At 43.5% G+C, this 14615-nt stretch overlaps 1 protein-coding gene across 1 annotated transcript in view; it reads right to left on the bottom strand.

The window, feature by feature from the left end:
- The window catches only part of SGCA (sarcoglycan alpha), a 210861-nt gene that overhangs the window by 159966 nt on the left and 36280 nt on the right, over positions 1 to 14615 (bottom strand). Inside the window, exons 3-4 of the mRNA XM_078645240.1 lie at positions 14342 to 14496; positions 7647 to 7719 (exon numbers count right to left, since the gene is read on the bottom strand). Of these exons, the coding sequence (XP_078501366.1) occupies positions 7647 to 7719; positions 14342 to 14496 (228 nt within the window). The remainder of the gene's footprint in view (positions 1 to 7646; positions 7720 to 14341; positions 14497 to 14615) is intronic.

Consider the following 14615-nt stretch of genomic DNA (forward strand, 5'->3'; position numbering starts at 1 on the left):
GCACAGCTGTTTATTATCCGCCCTGATTCTCAGATCATCAACAACCGTGGCCATCACCAGCTCCGTGCTATGCTGTGGCCTGAAGCCTGCCTCTCTTGGGTGGAGTAGGCTATGTTCCTCCAAATAGCTGGCCAGAGTGTTCAAGATCTGCTTTTCCAGGATCTTTCCCATGAACAGAAGTTGGGAAATAGGCCTATAATCTTTTTAAGGCCTTGAAATCCACTCCTGCTTTTTTCAGGAGGGGGATGACCCTGGCTTCTTTCAGATTCGCTGGCAGGTAGCCTGAGTCCAGTGACTCATCCAATAGGATCAACTGCTGCCTTTCTAGACCAGGCAAGGCCATTTGGAATATTCTCGGGGGCAGGGGTCCATGCTGGATCCTGATTTAATTTGATACGCAATTGTTGCCAAACTCCCTTCATCCAAACGTGGGATGCTGTTCAGATTCCACGCCAACTCCTGGGGATTGGGAGGGTCTAGGGGAATAGGGTCAATCGGAGTTGTTGCAATATCCCCAATGATATCCTGCACTTTCTAGAGAAAGAACTTCTGGAAGGTGTCACCGTCCGGACGGTCATTTATTGGGACTTTACCCTCCAGCTGCGTTAATTCTCTCAGGATGGAGAAGATCTCCCTTTGCTTATTCACCGCACGGCCAATTCTGTCCTCATAAAAGGCTGCCTTCCTCAACAATATATCAGCTTTATATTTCAACAGAAGTTCCTTATAAGTTTCAGACTCTGCCTGCCTATAATTGAGTCTCCACTTTCTCTCAGCTTGACGCAGAGCTTGTTTTTTCTCTCTTAACGAGACATCAAACCAAGGGGCTCCCTTTCCTTTTGCTCTGGTCCTCTCTGTTCGTTCAGGGGCAAGCATATTAAGAGCGGTCCGAAACCAGGACGTAAATGCTGTAATTTGAGAGTCAGGGTTTCCTTCCCTTCTCTCTAGGGGTGGAATGGTGAGAAGCGTGGACAGCAGAGATTCCGCTTCCACCTTCTTCCAAGCTCGAACCTTTCTCCAGAGAGGATCAGATGATACAGGAAAGGAGTCGCACGGAACCCAGCATTTAATCATGAAGTGTTCTGACCATACACACGGGCTGACATCGGTTATCTCTGCCCGGGGCATAGAGGACCAAATCAGATACAACGTGTGTCCCTTAACATGTGTAGGGCATGTGACCAATTGTGACAGGTTGAGCGAGGACAGGTTAGATTCAAACCCTGCCTCTGTAGAGTCTCTGGGTACTTTATCCCAGTGATAGTTGAAGTCCCCTACCACCAGGAGGGACTTATATCTTGATCCTAGGTCAGTTAGAAACTCCAGAAAAGCTTTGTTAAAGTCTGGGGAGCTTTTAGGAGGGCGGTATACTACTAACAGCATAATGCAGGAGGATTTCAATTAAATTTTTACACCCAATAACTCTGCACTATCACAATTTTCGGCGACAATCTGTGTCACCCTAAGAGTTTTTTTAAATAGTATTGCAACTCCCCCCACGGTAATGCGGTAAAACGGAACTTACTGTTCTCAATCGCGAGCGGGGAAAAAACTGTGCTGCACATTGTGAAGCAGAGTTTTCTGCACTCCGCAAGCTCCATGGAGTGCAGAAAAACCCATGAATGGAGCGAAGTTTACCGCCCAGGCCTAATTCTTAGTGCAAAATGCACCCTTGCATCCATTTTGGATGTGATGGTGTATTTTGTTTAATAAGAAAATAGTGGTAAATGTCTGTTGTAAATCGAAGAAAAATCCTACCACTAGAGCACATTTAGCAAGTGCTAACAGCTGCTCACACTTCCTATTCATGTTCTGTTGCCATCAGTTGTATTTCTTAGTGCAAAATTCATCCTTGCATCTATTTGTGACATGAGGGGGCATTTTTGCACTAACAGAGCTAAAGGCAGAGTAGTCTTGTCACGTAATTCATGTGTAATCTCGTGGAATTCTTAGATAATTAAGCATGATTACACTGCAAGGAATTAAGCAAGTTAAGGCCACCCCTGCTGGTTAATAACGGGTTGTTAGGGGAGAGAAGTCAGAATGTGAAGAACAAGGATGGGAGAGAGGCGTTAAAGGGTGGGAGGAGGGAGATTGGTAGAGATTTGGAGAGATGAGTCCAGAAGCCGGATGAGGATAACCCAGCAAGTGGGATGTGGAGTGAGAGAAAGGCGCAGGGGGTAGGAAGACGAAAGGTGGAGAGCAGTATGAGATAAGGGGTGTGTGTGGGGACCAGTTGTAGGTTTACGATAAGATGTTGAGGGTCCTTTGATGGAGCAGTGGGGGTGAGAGGATTTGGGTAAATGAGCGCAGAAGGAAGTGGCTGTTGTTAGTGATCGAGAGGTCGGGAAGTGAAGGAGTCAGGGAGAAGTGATGTGGCTAGTAGACTGACTGGAGCAGGGACTGATAGGGGAGTGAGTAGATTTTGTGAGGTATTGTAGAGAGAGGGATGGTCGTGAGTCAGAGTAGGAAAAGCAGGAAAGAGAGGGTTGACCATGGACAATGTTGTGTCATTTGCTTGGAACATGATTTTTTCATTATTAAAAATGAACATCATAAGATTACCATTAAAGCAGTAGGGTGATACACAATAAAGTTTACGACCCACAGCAATGTTTGTCAATGAGCAGATATGCAGATTCATTTGCAAACAGATAGACCATTGGTTGGAGCTGTGCGTGAAAAAGAGGAGATTCGCGACTGAGGTAAGATCTTAGTGGTTCATTGGTTTAGTTAAGGGAAAGGAGTGTTTTTTCAGCCGGACTAGGTCAGCTGGAACAGAAAGACCTGAAATCCTTAGGTATTTCAGTCACCTGGTGGGCAGAAGAAATATGTGTGCAGGGATATTAGCAAGGGCTAGAGGTTGTAGCTTCTGTTTCACTTGGATTGTGATTGGTTACATATGTGAGCCCAGGGATGGACATAGGTAAAGACAAAAATACGATGTAAGGGAATACAGAATGTTTATTTACGGTGCTGTTGCGGCATGAAGGTCTATACACGGTGAGATTGCTGGAGGAGGGTGAAGGCCTAATTCAGAGTGGGTTCTACTTACATTACAATTTCTGAAGGTGGGAAAGGGACATAGGGAAAGTAGACTTTGTTTTCCAGAGACAATCAGCCTACTGCTGCTGTGAGGAGACTAGAAGCTGGTGGACGCAGATGTTTGAAATCATCTAGGGTAGCCACTGAGGAACACAGTGAGAAGAGGGGGGACCCCGGGCTGGTGCCCTATATGTCTCCCTTTTGTCTCCCAGCTGACACTCCTTTTTCACATCGCCAAATTACCCATTTTTATCCTCACCCCTGCCCTCCTAACCCCTTGCGGCACACTGTTGTTGTAGCATTTTGGGGGAGAGGAAGCTACTATATAATACTACATTGTTATATGGTATAACAGAGCCTTATGCTGGGAAATCACAATTCTTCTGTTACTGTATTCATTTGTAATCTGCTTCTCCAAAATCATGTACCTATGCATATATGTAAGTATGGGTATGGTATTTCTACAGCAGGAACCTAGCCAAAAGGCAGCGGAATGCACAACATGTTCAAAGGCAAGCATAAAGTCAACAAATGATTGGAGTGGTAGCTGGGTTGTGGATGGTTAATGCATTTTGATGTGGTGTTCTCTAAATATGTGCATCTCCAAGTCTTTCTTAAATTGGAGCAACTCTGGGGTGGTCCTGATGGATATGAGAATATGAGTGTCTGCGTGGGTGGGTAAAGGTTTGCATGACTGCCTGCATGGATGAGTGAGTAGGTGAGTCAGTGGCTGTATGGATTAGTGAGTGTGTCTGTGGCGGGCTGTATGGGTGACTTAGTGTGTGTATGGATGTGTCGGTGAGTGAATGGATGTTCAGTGGTATATGGGTGTGTAACTGGGTTAGTGAAAGGCAGTATAGGTGAGTGTTGGAGTATATGAGTGACTGTATGTCTGAGTGAGGGATTGTGATATTGGCTGTATGGGTCAATGAGTGAGTGTGTGAGGGGCTGTATGGGTGAGTATGTGTTAGTATCTGTATGAATAAGGGAGTGGCTGTGTGTATAACTATATAGGTAAGTAAAAGGCTGTGTGATTGACTCTATAGGTGAGTGAGTAGGTGTGTGGGTAGCTCTATGAGTGACTGACAGTGTGTGAGTGGCTGTATGGTTAACTGAGTGGATGTGTGTGTAGACATGTGAATCAGTGAACGAGTGTGCAAGTACTGGTATGTCTGTGTCAATGGTTTTGAGAATGATAGTGTGGAAGTTGGAGTGGGTGTATGAATTGTTATAATGGGGAGTGAGTGTGTGTCAGTGATTCTGTGGATGATGTCATCAGTGATGTAATTTGAGATGTCATCAGTGATTTCATCAGTGATGTCACTGATCATGTCATGATTGATGTAATATGTGAGGGTACAAGCAGTGCATTGTTGGGAGTAAGTTATAGTTAGCTCAGGTAACTATAACTGCAGAATTTTACTGGTTTTGTACGAGTGAAATCAGACCCTAACTATAATGTCCCTGTCGCTTTTGGTTTTTTCAGTGAATATATACATATAGATATATATGTGCAGTACTTATATGCAGATGTGCAGAGCGTAATATCCTATTTATTGCTATTATTAAGTGTTGGGAAGTACCATTACTAACATTAAGTGAAGCTTCAAGTGGGTAAAAATCCCACTTACCTCCCTCCGCAATGGCAATAAATTACGCTTGGTGTGCCAGCTTTTATGGTTTATGCCATGGTATTTGTGTGAATAAAAGTGACAAACAATCACAGTGAAGAAACGTTGTGCCTATCAGGATAGTTGTTTCTATGCATACAGTAATAAATACAACATGAAATCTGTGACTCAGTAAACACAGATTCTTCATGTCAATTTGGGTCTACTGTGATAATGAACTGGAATTTGACCTTTGCACTGTAGTAGTACATATGTGAATGTGTGTTTATTGGTACATTTGCTCGGATGAAAATGTGTTACTGAGCAACATGCATATATTTTCACTACCATACACACACACACATGCACACACACACACGAAATATTTACCTTATTTAATTTAAGATTGAGACAATAATGGGAAAAGAGGGAGTGTATCTCATTGCAGTGAAAGAGTCCCAATTCAGTGGACACAAAATCTAGTAACCCTAGATTAATGCACAATATCAAGTAATAACAGTTCACATGCAATTAATATCAAGAACCTTAGAATCGTTGTCGAGAATGTGCTGGTCAAAGGTGCTCATTGTAAAACCAGCTTGGGATGAGACCATTAGGGAGGGCTAAGGCACAGCTGTAAATTGCTACGGTTAAACAGGGCACTGTTACTTAAAACTGGTTGACCAGTAAAGAAGCGAGATCAAAATTATGTATCGTATTACCTCTCTGCTCTGCTTGCACCCCTGATGCACGATTTACTTTCAGTTGGCTAGGGATCTATTTTCCACTGCAGTTATTGTTTTTGCATTTTTATGGTTATAGGGTTTAACGTTCTCTGTTATGTCTGATCTCAGTAGAACTATGACTTTTTTTAACTGATTTACTAACCAAATAAGATTTCTAGCCAGAAATTACTCAGCCTGACCAAGGTAATTATTGATAGGTATTTTGGTTGGCTTATTTAGCACCATGGAGCAATGCAGATTAGGAGGCCAGTCTATCTCTGTCAGGGCTGCTAGGGCCTGGAACGCTCTTCCTTTGTCTCTTAGAGCAGCCCAGTCCATCACCGCCTTTAAGAAAGGATTGAAAACTCATCTGTTTAATAAGATCATGTAATTGTCTTCTCCATCTTGATATCCTGCTATCTATGCCACTTCTTTCTCCGCGCCAGGATACTTGTTAGTAATAGAGCGCGTTATGAAAGTCTTTATAACATAACATAACATAACAGTGGACCAGTCAATAGGTGTGCCTCACGTCTGTGGGAAGAAATCTGAAACAATAATCTTTTGTATAGAACAAGATGCCTAATGCTAGAACTGGATAGGCATATGATGGAAAAAAGGTTCCTGTTTCCCACTAAACCCATCCAATGGACATATCACCCCTAATGGAATCCCTCATAATGTACTTTTGTCCAACAAAATCTTCTTTTCTATGCCCAGTTATAATACAACAGAATTCTACATATGTATCCATTTTCTCAGATCCTCAAAGTCACTTGGATTACTTATTTCACCTCATGACTTGCAGGGAGGTAGTAGCACATTCAGAAACTATTGACGACCCCATATTGTATCACGTATCACAACCACATTTCACATTAGTAAGGAGCAGGAATTGCTACCTTCCTATTAGAGGCACAATAATGTACAGAACTCTTACCGTGCTCTGGTTTGTGATGAAGAGTAGCACCATGGTCTGGGCAGGAAAATTAGAGAAGGTAGCTAAGCCAAAGGACACATGTACATCATTGCTCCAGCTTTCGATTCCATTTTTGGTCAAAGTTCTGCTAGTTTATACAATGTGTTAACTTGTCTCCTATCTGTGATGTTCTCATTCTTTTAGAAATTGTTGATAGGAAGGTTGATTCTAAAAATGCTGCAGTTTGGGCTGTGGCTGTCTTTCCTAGAAGCACCCCTGAAAAGAGGTAATAGGTTTGCACACATTCCATTCATTATCTACTCATAGGGCTTCAGCCAATGGAAAATACTATGATGTGTTGCACCATCTCCTAAAAAGAAATGTGAGGGCTTCATCTTGCACAGCCATGACATTGGTAGGACAGCCTGGCCGGTGTAGTACTGATAACGCTAAATCTGACAGCAGTGCAACAACAGCATATTTAAGGCTAATAAACATGCCTGGGTACTGAGAGGACATTCACGCATCATGATAATAGGCTGAAAATCTTCACATATAACGAGAGAAGCCTGATCTTCAGCAGAGTGCTGGTCTATTTACTACTAATCAAGGCAATAATGAGTATGTTGTACATTACTCCTTTCCAGTTCAAGTCTATTGACATGTTACTCTAAGTAATAAAAACGTATTGATCAACTTAGGTGCCCCTTTGTCGTTCAAAAAAGTCCTCAATCCTTAACAGATGGCTGAAAACTGTTCAGCAGGCTTTAATCCAGTTTGAAATACTTTGACCATGTGATCAGGGCAGAATAAATACAAAACATGATTTAATTTAAGGTTCTATGTTTAATCTTAAAGCATGCCTTGCCTTAAAGCCTAAGTACTCGACCCACAATGAAATCATGGAATAGTGCAAAGGATCAGTCTACATCAGAGGTCGATGTTTGTGGGAAGATGCCTGAACCAACATCCTCCTCCCTAGAACATGAAGCCTATTGTTGGGTCTAAGCCAGATCAGATCTTAATGATCAGCCCAGCAGCGACTTCTAAAATGGTTCAAATCAAAGATCACAGGTGTGGAGGCAAACCATTACATGTTTAATGCCCTGAGAAGCTCTGCTCAAAGCTGATCTGCCTTAATGATGTTTTTAGCATATGATGTAAAGCTTAATTATGATGGTACCCAACTTCTGTTTTTCAGTGCTTTCTGTCGGATCTTATTTATTTTTTATGATTTATCTGTGGGTGTGGAAGACTTGGTGGCAAATAACGGGTACATCCACAAGGTTTATAAATTAATACCAGGATTTATAAATTATTACCAAGAAACAGCAAATGAGTATTTACCTAAAGCTGAGTCAATATTGAAGATGATCGTCTCGTTGACAGTCTCATAGGTGTATCTGTTATAGGCTGACACCTGAGGGAAAGGAAAAACAGAGTAAACGGTTGCGTAAAGGTAACTGACTTGGGAGAGAATAGAAGGAAAACTAGCTAAAACAAGACTGTGATGTTGTCATTGTTTTTTAGGTCTCGGGCTATAACGCGCTTGAAAAGCGCGTTCTCGACAGAGAACTATAGTCAGCGTCTCAGCAGTCTGAGAACGCCGAAGGGAGACAAGACCTGGCCGCGCGCAGTGTTTTCCCATAGGATAATGTTGTGCGCGCGGCCCGGTCTTGTCTCCACGGCATTGCAGGGCAGAAAGGATCGCATCGCGCGCCTCTCTGGAGTGCAGGGGGAGTCTGCAGAGAGGCGCGCGGCGCTGATAAACAGCCATGTTTTTTTTTTGTTTTTCCGTCCCGTGTGAGAGCTTGGAATGCGGCTACATTCAAATTACAAAGCATGCTGGCAAGACTCGTATCAAAAATGCAGAGACATAAAGCTGTTCTGGAGGATAAATAAGACCTGGCTCCTCAAACAATTTTATAAGTAAGATAAAGCGATTCATTGTAAGTTATACGGACGGCAGATTGCCCGGAAAGCTTAGCCTTCTAACTGCGACCTGCCAATCCCCCGTAGAAGAAAATGACTTAGGAGGGCGACTGTAGGAATCGGACTATAGAAATAAATCAATTTAATGAAATATCGAGGACGCATGGTGACAATCACGTGCAGTAATAACCACGATAAAAGCCGTTGCCAAGTGCAGTTCGTTACACATTATGTGAACCTTGTGACGGTGACGAGCCGAGTCAGCATAACGGTCCCGGCCTGCAGGTTACACACAGATCTTTGAAACCTGTTTGTTGATTGGCATCTCATCTTGATTAAAACTTGTTACCTGTGGAATAAACGTGCTCTTTCTCGTCCCCCACACACATGCCATCTCACACATCTTCTACTTCATGAACCCCTGCTAACTGCCTAAGTGCTAAAGGGATTCCAAAGTGGGATCAAGTCACCCCGTCGCTGACGCTACTGACCTCTGCCCTCCTTTTACAGCGCTTACCTCACTTCAAGATGTGCTGCAGCCTCCTCCACTTAGCATTACATGGTGCTATATATGCTCTGGTCAGAGAGGTACACAATCGAGAATGTTCCCCATAGCGCTGCTTTGTTTCCCAGCCTCTCTGCAAGCTAACCACGGCTCGCGCCGCTGGTGCATGGACCCGCTGTGCGCTGCATTAGCAACTGCTTCCTTCCCACCAGCACAATCTGAGTATTAATACTTTGCCCCCAGCTCCCTCACTCCTCGAGTTTGCACCGACCTCTGTTGGGTTCACTCACCGTTTTAAGCAACGCAGCTTTGAATGTAACATAACCACTGTTACACTGATGCGTGTAGATACCACATTCACAGGGTCTAGTCCTGATCGAATCCTGCCTGATAGGTCACCTGTATGAGGCAAGGACAGATGGGGGCGGGGATTCAACGGTTAGAATACTGCCACCTGGTGCGCGAGCCCTTACATAGTGGCGGGACAAATTAAAATAGAAGTGCTCGGACCACCGCCTAGAGTGTAGCCACGGCAAGCGATTTCACAGCCTTAGTTGGCAGTTCTATAGCACATGTACTGCCATTAACATGGTGTCGGGTACATTTGATAGTCGGGGGCGGGGCGGCGCAATCATACCTCCCGCCTTAACAATGTGCTTAAGACCGCAGAAACATGCAAGCACCTACACAATAACACATTTCTATATTGCCATGCAAGTACACAAGCAAACACAAATATAAGCCCACAGATGCATACACACATATATAGGCACTCACGCAGGCGACACAATTGCAAATGGTTACATTCGGCTACATAAAAACGCACACTCAATGCCACACAGAAACACGTAAAAGTTTGTTTAGATATGCCACGTGGATCCATGCACACACGAGGCATACACGGTCTCAAGCCAACACACACATCCAAACGCGCAGACATGGATCCGTGCACAATGTGTCACACACACACATGCACGGGCAAACACGACCACCCGTTCACACATTCATCACTGCTCTTGTGCTGCATGGAATATTACAGTTGGTGTTGCAATATTTAGCAATGCCAATAGCTCAAACTTAATTAACCCGAGACCTATTGCATTGCAAATGCTTGTTTTTTTATTTATCGCTAGCACACGTTTTATATTTTGTTCTCTTCACTCCTTTCAGGTTTTTTTTCAGCTTGGCCATACTTGATTAGATTAATTGACAGGATTTTGTAGAATGTGCATTGCATGGCCTCTAAATGTCACTTGCAACAGGTTTTTGAAAGCTTTCTCTTCCTCATTTACTAGTTTGTGTCATTGTCTACCTTCCTCACGAGTGCTCTAGTAGAGTTTGTTCACAGAGGGGCTCAGTGGTTGTGATGCTCTCACTGGGTGCACAGCATTGATGCTGGTACAGTAACAATGCTGTGAATCTGGGTGTCAAACTGGATTCTGATTCACAAATGGCTTAGAGTCATCACTGGAAGCACATCATTGATCCTGGTACAGTAAAGACAGAGGGGGCTCAACAGATAATCTTCATGAATGGAGCACCTCCCCTATAGCCTCTTTTATGGCCACACAAACTGCACTTAAGAGTTGGTATGGTCCCATTTCCCACCATCCCTTCAACTCACTGTCACACCGTCAACACTTCCAAGGCTGTGCCAAAGTCCATCGCCTTTTAGATGTCTTCAGTACCCCAGTACGGTATATCCTGGCACACCCACTGAGAACAATTAGTTATCTCCTTGCCTGGAGTCCATTTGATTTTCTTTGATTTTTAAAAGAATCTGTTTTTTTATTCTTTCCATTACTTTGGCTTATTTTTTCTATTTGTCTTTTGTTGTCACTTTTTTTGCTTTCTAGGTTTCCCCCTCCTGCTCTCTTACATGTCACAGGTATTTGTCCCTAGAATCCATCAAGAATGGTGTCTCTTATCTCTCTCTTTCTCATGGCAATGCTATCATCTTCTACCAGGTCTTTACTCCTCAGCTGTCCACAGAACCCAGTGGATGCAGAAGCCACAACACAGTGAAAACAAAAACGTATTCAGTGTGAATCTGCTCCCTGACTTTCCCTATTTATGGGCAGACCTCAAATCTGAGGTGTCAAGATCAGAAAGAGCTACTTACTGTCTTTATGTAATGATGGGCTTTGTGCCAAACTGGAGCTCAAAGTCAAGATAGACCCCCAATGACTAGTCTCTGACCACATCAATATTTGTTCAAAATGCAAAGAGGCGCTTCTGATTATATTCTTCAAAACAAATTGATATCACCCTTTCAAAGAAAGTGTGGGTTCACTTGTGCAACCATTTTGAGAAGTCGAAATCCCAGGGTCAAAAACCAAATCTTGGCTTTGCATCTTCCTCATCCCACAGATGTTAACCCCATGATAACTTCTACAGAGTTCTTTACTCCCTTGGATGAGCCTTCGCAGTGAACACACATTAGTCAACTTGAAATCTGCTGCTCCAAAGTACCCTTGCCTTGCATTTGTTTTCAGATCCCATGCTGCCTTCTCATTCTAGCTATTAATTCTATTTTCAGCCTCTCGTTGGTACTGACTTTGGCACTCTGCTTCTGGAAGGCCTAATACTTGACATTTTAAACCCTATTCATTTCCTCCTCATGTCGCCCCTTCATGTCACAACTAAAACCATACAAGTCTGTATCTCTGCAAATGAATTCCTTCAGTCCTGGATGCTTTCCTACCTCAATCCCAACGGTGTCATTGAATAAATCATTGTGTCTGTCCTGGATAACCTCAGGATAGTCTCCTGATGTGGGCAGTGGAATTAGGCAGATTATTTTAGATCTAGCATCAGCATTTGACTTAATTGATCTTATTATTCTCTGTGACCAGGAAGCTACTGGATTCAGGTCATTTGTAGCAGATATTTCTTCTCCTCCATACTGATCAGAACCCATGAAACGGTGTGTGATGTTTCCTCACTGGCATTCAGAATTTTCAATGTTTAGTTTAGTCACTTGTCCACCTCATTGCGTCCTATGGCTTGCACTTTTACAGGAATGCCAATAACATGCAGGACCTCCTCCATCTAAATGGATATGGGGGGCCACAGTGCATGGTTCTCAGCTCTGCACAGCAGAGATATGGGATCGAAAATGTGTAGGCTACAAATAGTTAAACCTAAACACAAGGAGAATCTATAGTTCCTACCTTCTGGACAATGGACTTAGGATCCAGAGATGGTGGTAAGGAATCTGGGAGTCAAGCTGGATTCTAATAAGCAAATGGCTCAGAGCCATCAGCAGCGTCATATGGCAGATTGTTCCGGCTACCTCTCTTAAAGCAGGTACTCTTGTTTTAAGCCTTCAGGGCACCTCAGATGTAACAGTTCTCATGGGATCCGGGCTGGGCTATTGCAGTGCACTATACTTGGGACTCTAAAAGTAACATTTACAAATGCTTCAAGTGGGCCGTAATGCAGCAGCAGATCAGGCCCTTTTCCAGGGCCCTTCGGTATTGCCTTACCTCTGCTTCACACGCTTCTTGGGTTCCTCTCAAAGCTAGAATCTTGCTCAAAATGAGACACATTTTACATGATATTCATTTTGGTTTCCAGTACCTCATCAATGCTAAGCTGCAATGCTACCTTTCTAGACGGAATCAGAGTCTGCCATCTTTGAGCTGATTATTCCGCTTCTCGAAAGCAGAGACTGGACCGGCCTACTCAGTATTTGCCTCCACCTTTTAGAACAACTTGCCTCTCTCCATGAGACCAACTCCTAACCACCTAGGTTTTAACAAACTTTTCAGGCCTGGTGTTCCTTGTATTATGCCAGGAATTCATTTACTTAATGCTTAATTTACTCTACGCTTTAGACTACTTCCACCGCTGTACTGAAGCTCACGCCAAGAAACTTAAATGGGTGTAGGTACTCACTACTAAAGAAACTACAAAATGTTTGACTTTTACAGAAAACAGGTCATTTTACTACATAACCTCAATAAGTGTGTGAATCGTATACCCCACAGTTTTGCACGTCCCTACCCATAGCAATTGGCTACAGAGTTGCATAGAGTAAGAAGGGCAAGAAAGGAGAGGTCTACCCAAGTGTGCAAACAAACGGACAATGCCCATCTCTGTAAAGCACGCATTAGACTATAATCACGTGTATTATTATGCAGTATTGGCCACCACTTGGACCATCGAAAGCTCCCGTCAAAACGATCATTGCTTTGTTCCATATCCACTCCTTGCAGTTAAGGTTTGCAATTCTCCCACTTGAAGTTATCATATAACTTTACTGCATTACTACATGTCAGTGCATTGTTGGCTAGCACTGTCTCCAGACTGTAGTAGCCCTCACATACCTACCAGGGCCCTAAGCTATGAGCTAGGCTTGGGAGAAATATTGGTTATGTCTGCTTAATAATAAATACTAGAAATGGGATGGGCAGCTGGGAAAACGGGGAAAGAAATGGTCAGGAAGAGATTTGGAGATAGCAGAATGGTGAATGATAGAGTAGAGAACATCAAGTTTAGGGGAAGAAGGTTGCTTAAGTGAATAAAGTAGGTATGAAGTAATTTGGAGAGAAGGTGATTGAGGGAATTTGAGTAAGTGAGATATAGAGCAAGTGAGTAAGCAAGAGTGTGGAAAGGATGAAGACATTTATAGCAAGCGCTGTAGAACGGAGGAGAGAGAGACTCTGAAGGAGGAAAATGCAAAGAGTGACGAAATGCAGGTGATGGATCCATGGAAGGGCAGACAGAAAATGAACATAGAGCAGGAAGATGGGGGCATTCAGGGTCTATTGTAATAAGCCACAAGTTCATTGTGTATTGAAATCTTATAGAACTGTACATATGAAACCATCTCTTCCACTCGTTAGTGAACTTCCAGCCCACCAAGCTGGGAAAGAGGGGGCATATTAACAAGCTGAAGTATCGCCGCTTTCTCGGCACAATTCGCCGAGAAAGCGGCGATACTTCCAGCGCCCTATTTACAAGGGCATTGCAACGCCTGCCTCAAGCCCACTTTGCATTTCAGCAAGAAACATCGCTAATGACATGCAAAGTGGGCGTTCCCACGTCCAACCACATGTAAAATGTGGTTGGAGGTGGGAACACCCTATCACCAAGGCAGGCGTTGGGAGGAAAAGACCTGCGATAAACTCGTTTATCGCAGGTCTCTCAACGCCTGCTCTGACCAGGCGTTAGGCATTGATACCATGGGGGTGTGGATCATAAAGCTGAGTCCACCCCCCGATATTATCAAGGCACACATTCGCGCGTGAAAACAACGCTTGTTTTCACGCGCTAATGTTCACTATCGCTGGCTATCGCAGGATTTACTATCACCTACGTGTTGCGCGTTGAGAATAACGCGCTAACACAGTGAAAAAATCCGGCGATAGCCTAGTGAAATGTGCGATGTGCGTTTTTTAACACACATCTTGTTAATATGCCCCGAGGTTTTTAGTGAGTTTCTGTAATGGGCAGCAGTCACTTGGGTTGAGTTTATTTCTTTTGGGTACAATTATGTTCTCAAGTAGGTTGTCTTTCTTGCTTGAGTTGCTCTCTTTTCATTAGTATTCTTTCTATGTGAATATCACTAACTTAGAGTCTCTCTCCCACCATGATTTACCTCAATTACTTGCATTCCAATATCAGTTGTCAGAGGAGAACCATACAGGTAGCCGTTCTTGTAAGGACTCCTCTGGGTGTAGCGCAGCCATCTGGGTAGATCAGGGAAATCTTGTAGCTTGGCGTGGAAGGTGACTGGGTCATCCCTGGCATCCCCTGAAATAATAGAAAGAATTTCAGTCACCACGAATTCCGTCACGCAAAACGGCTTATTCTGCATTGTGTACAACATGCAAAACAAATCTTTGTGCATGGAAGCTTCATGTACAAGGTAG

The sequence above is a fragment of the Lissotriton helveticus genome, chromosome 5_1, assembly GCF_964261635.1.
Source record: "Lissotriton helveticus chromosome 5_1, aLisHel1.1, whole genome shotgun sequence".
Classification (NCBI taxonomy): Eukaryota; Metazoa; Chordata; class Amphibia; order Caudata; family Salamandridae; genus Lissotriton; species Lissotriton helveticus.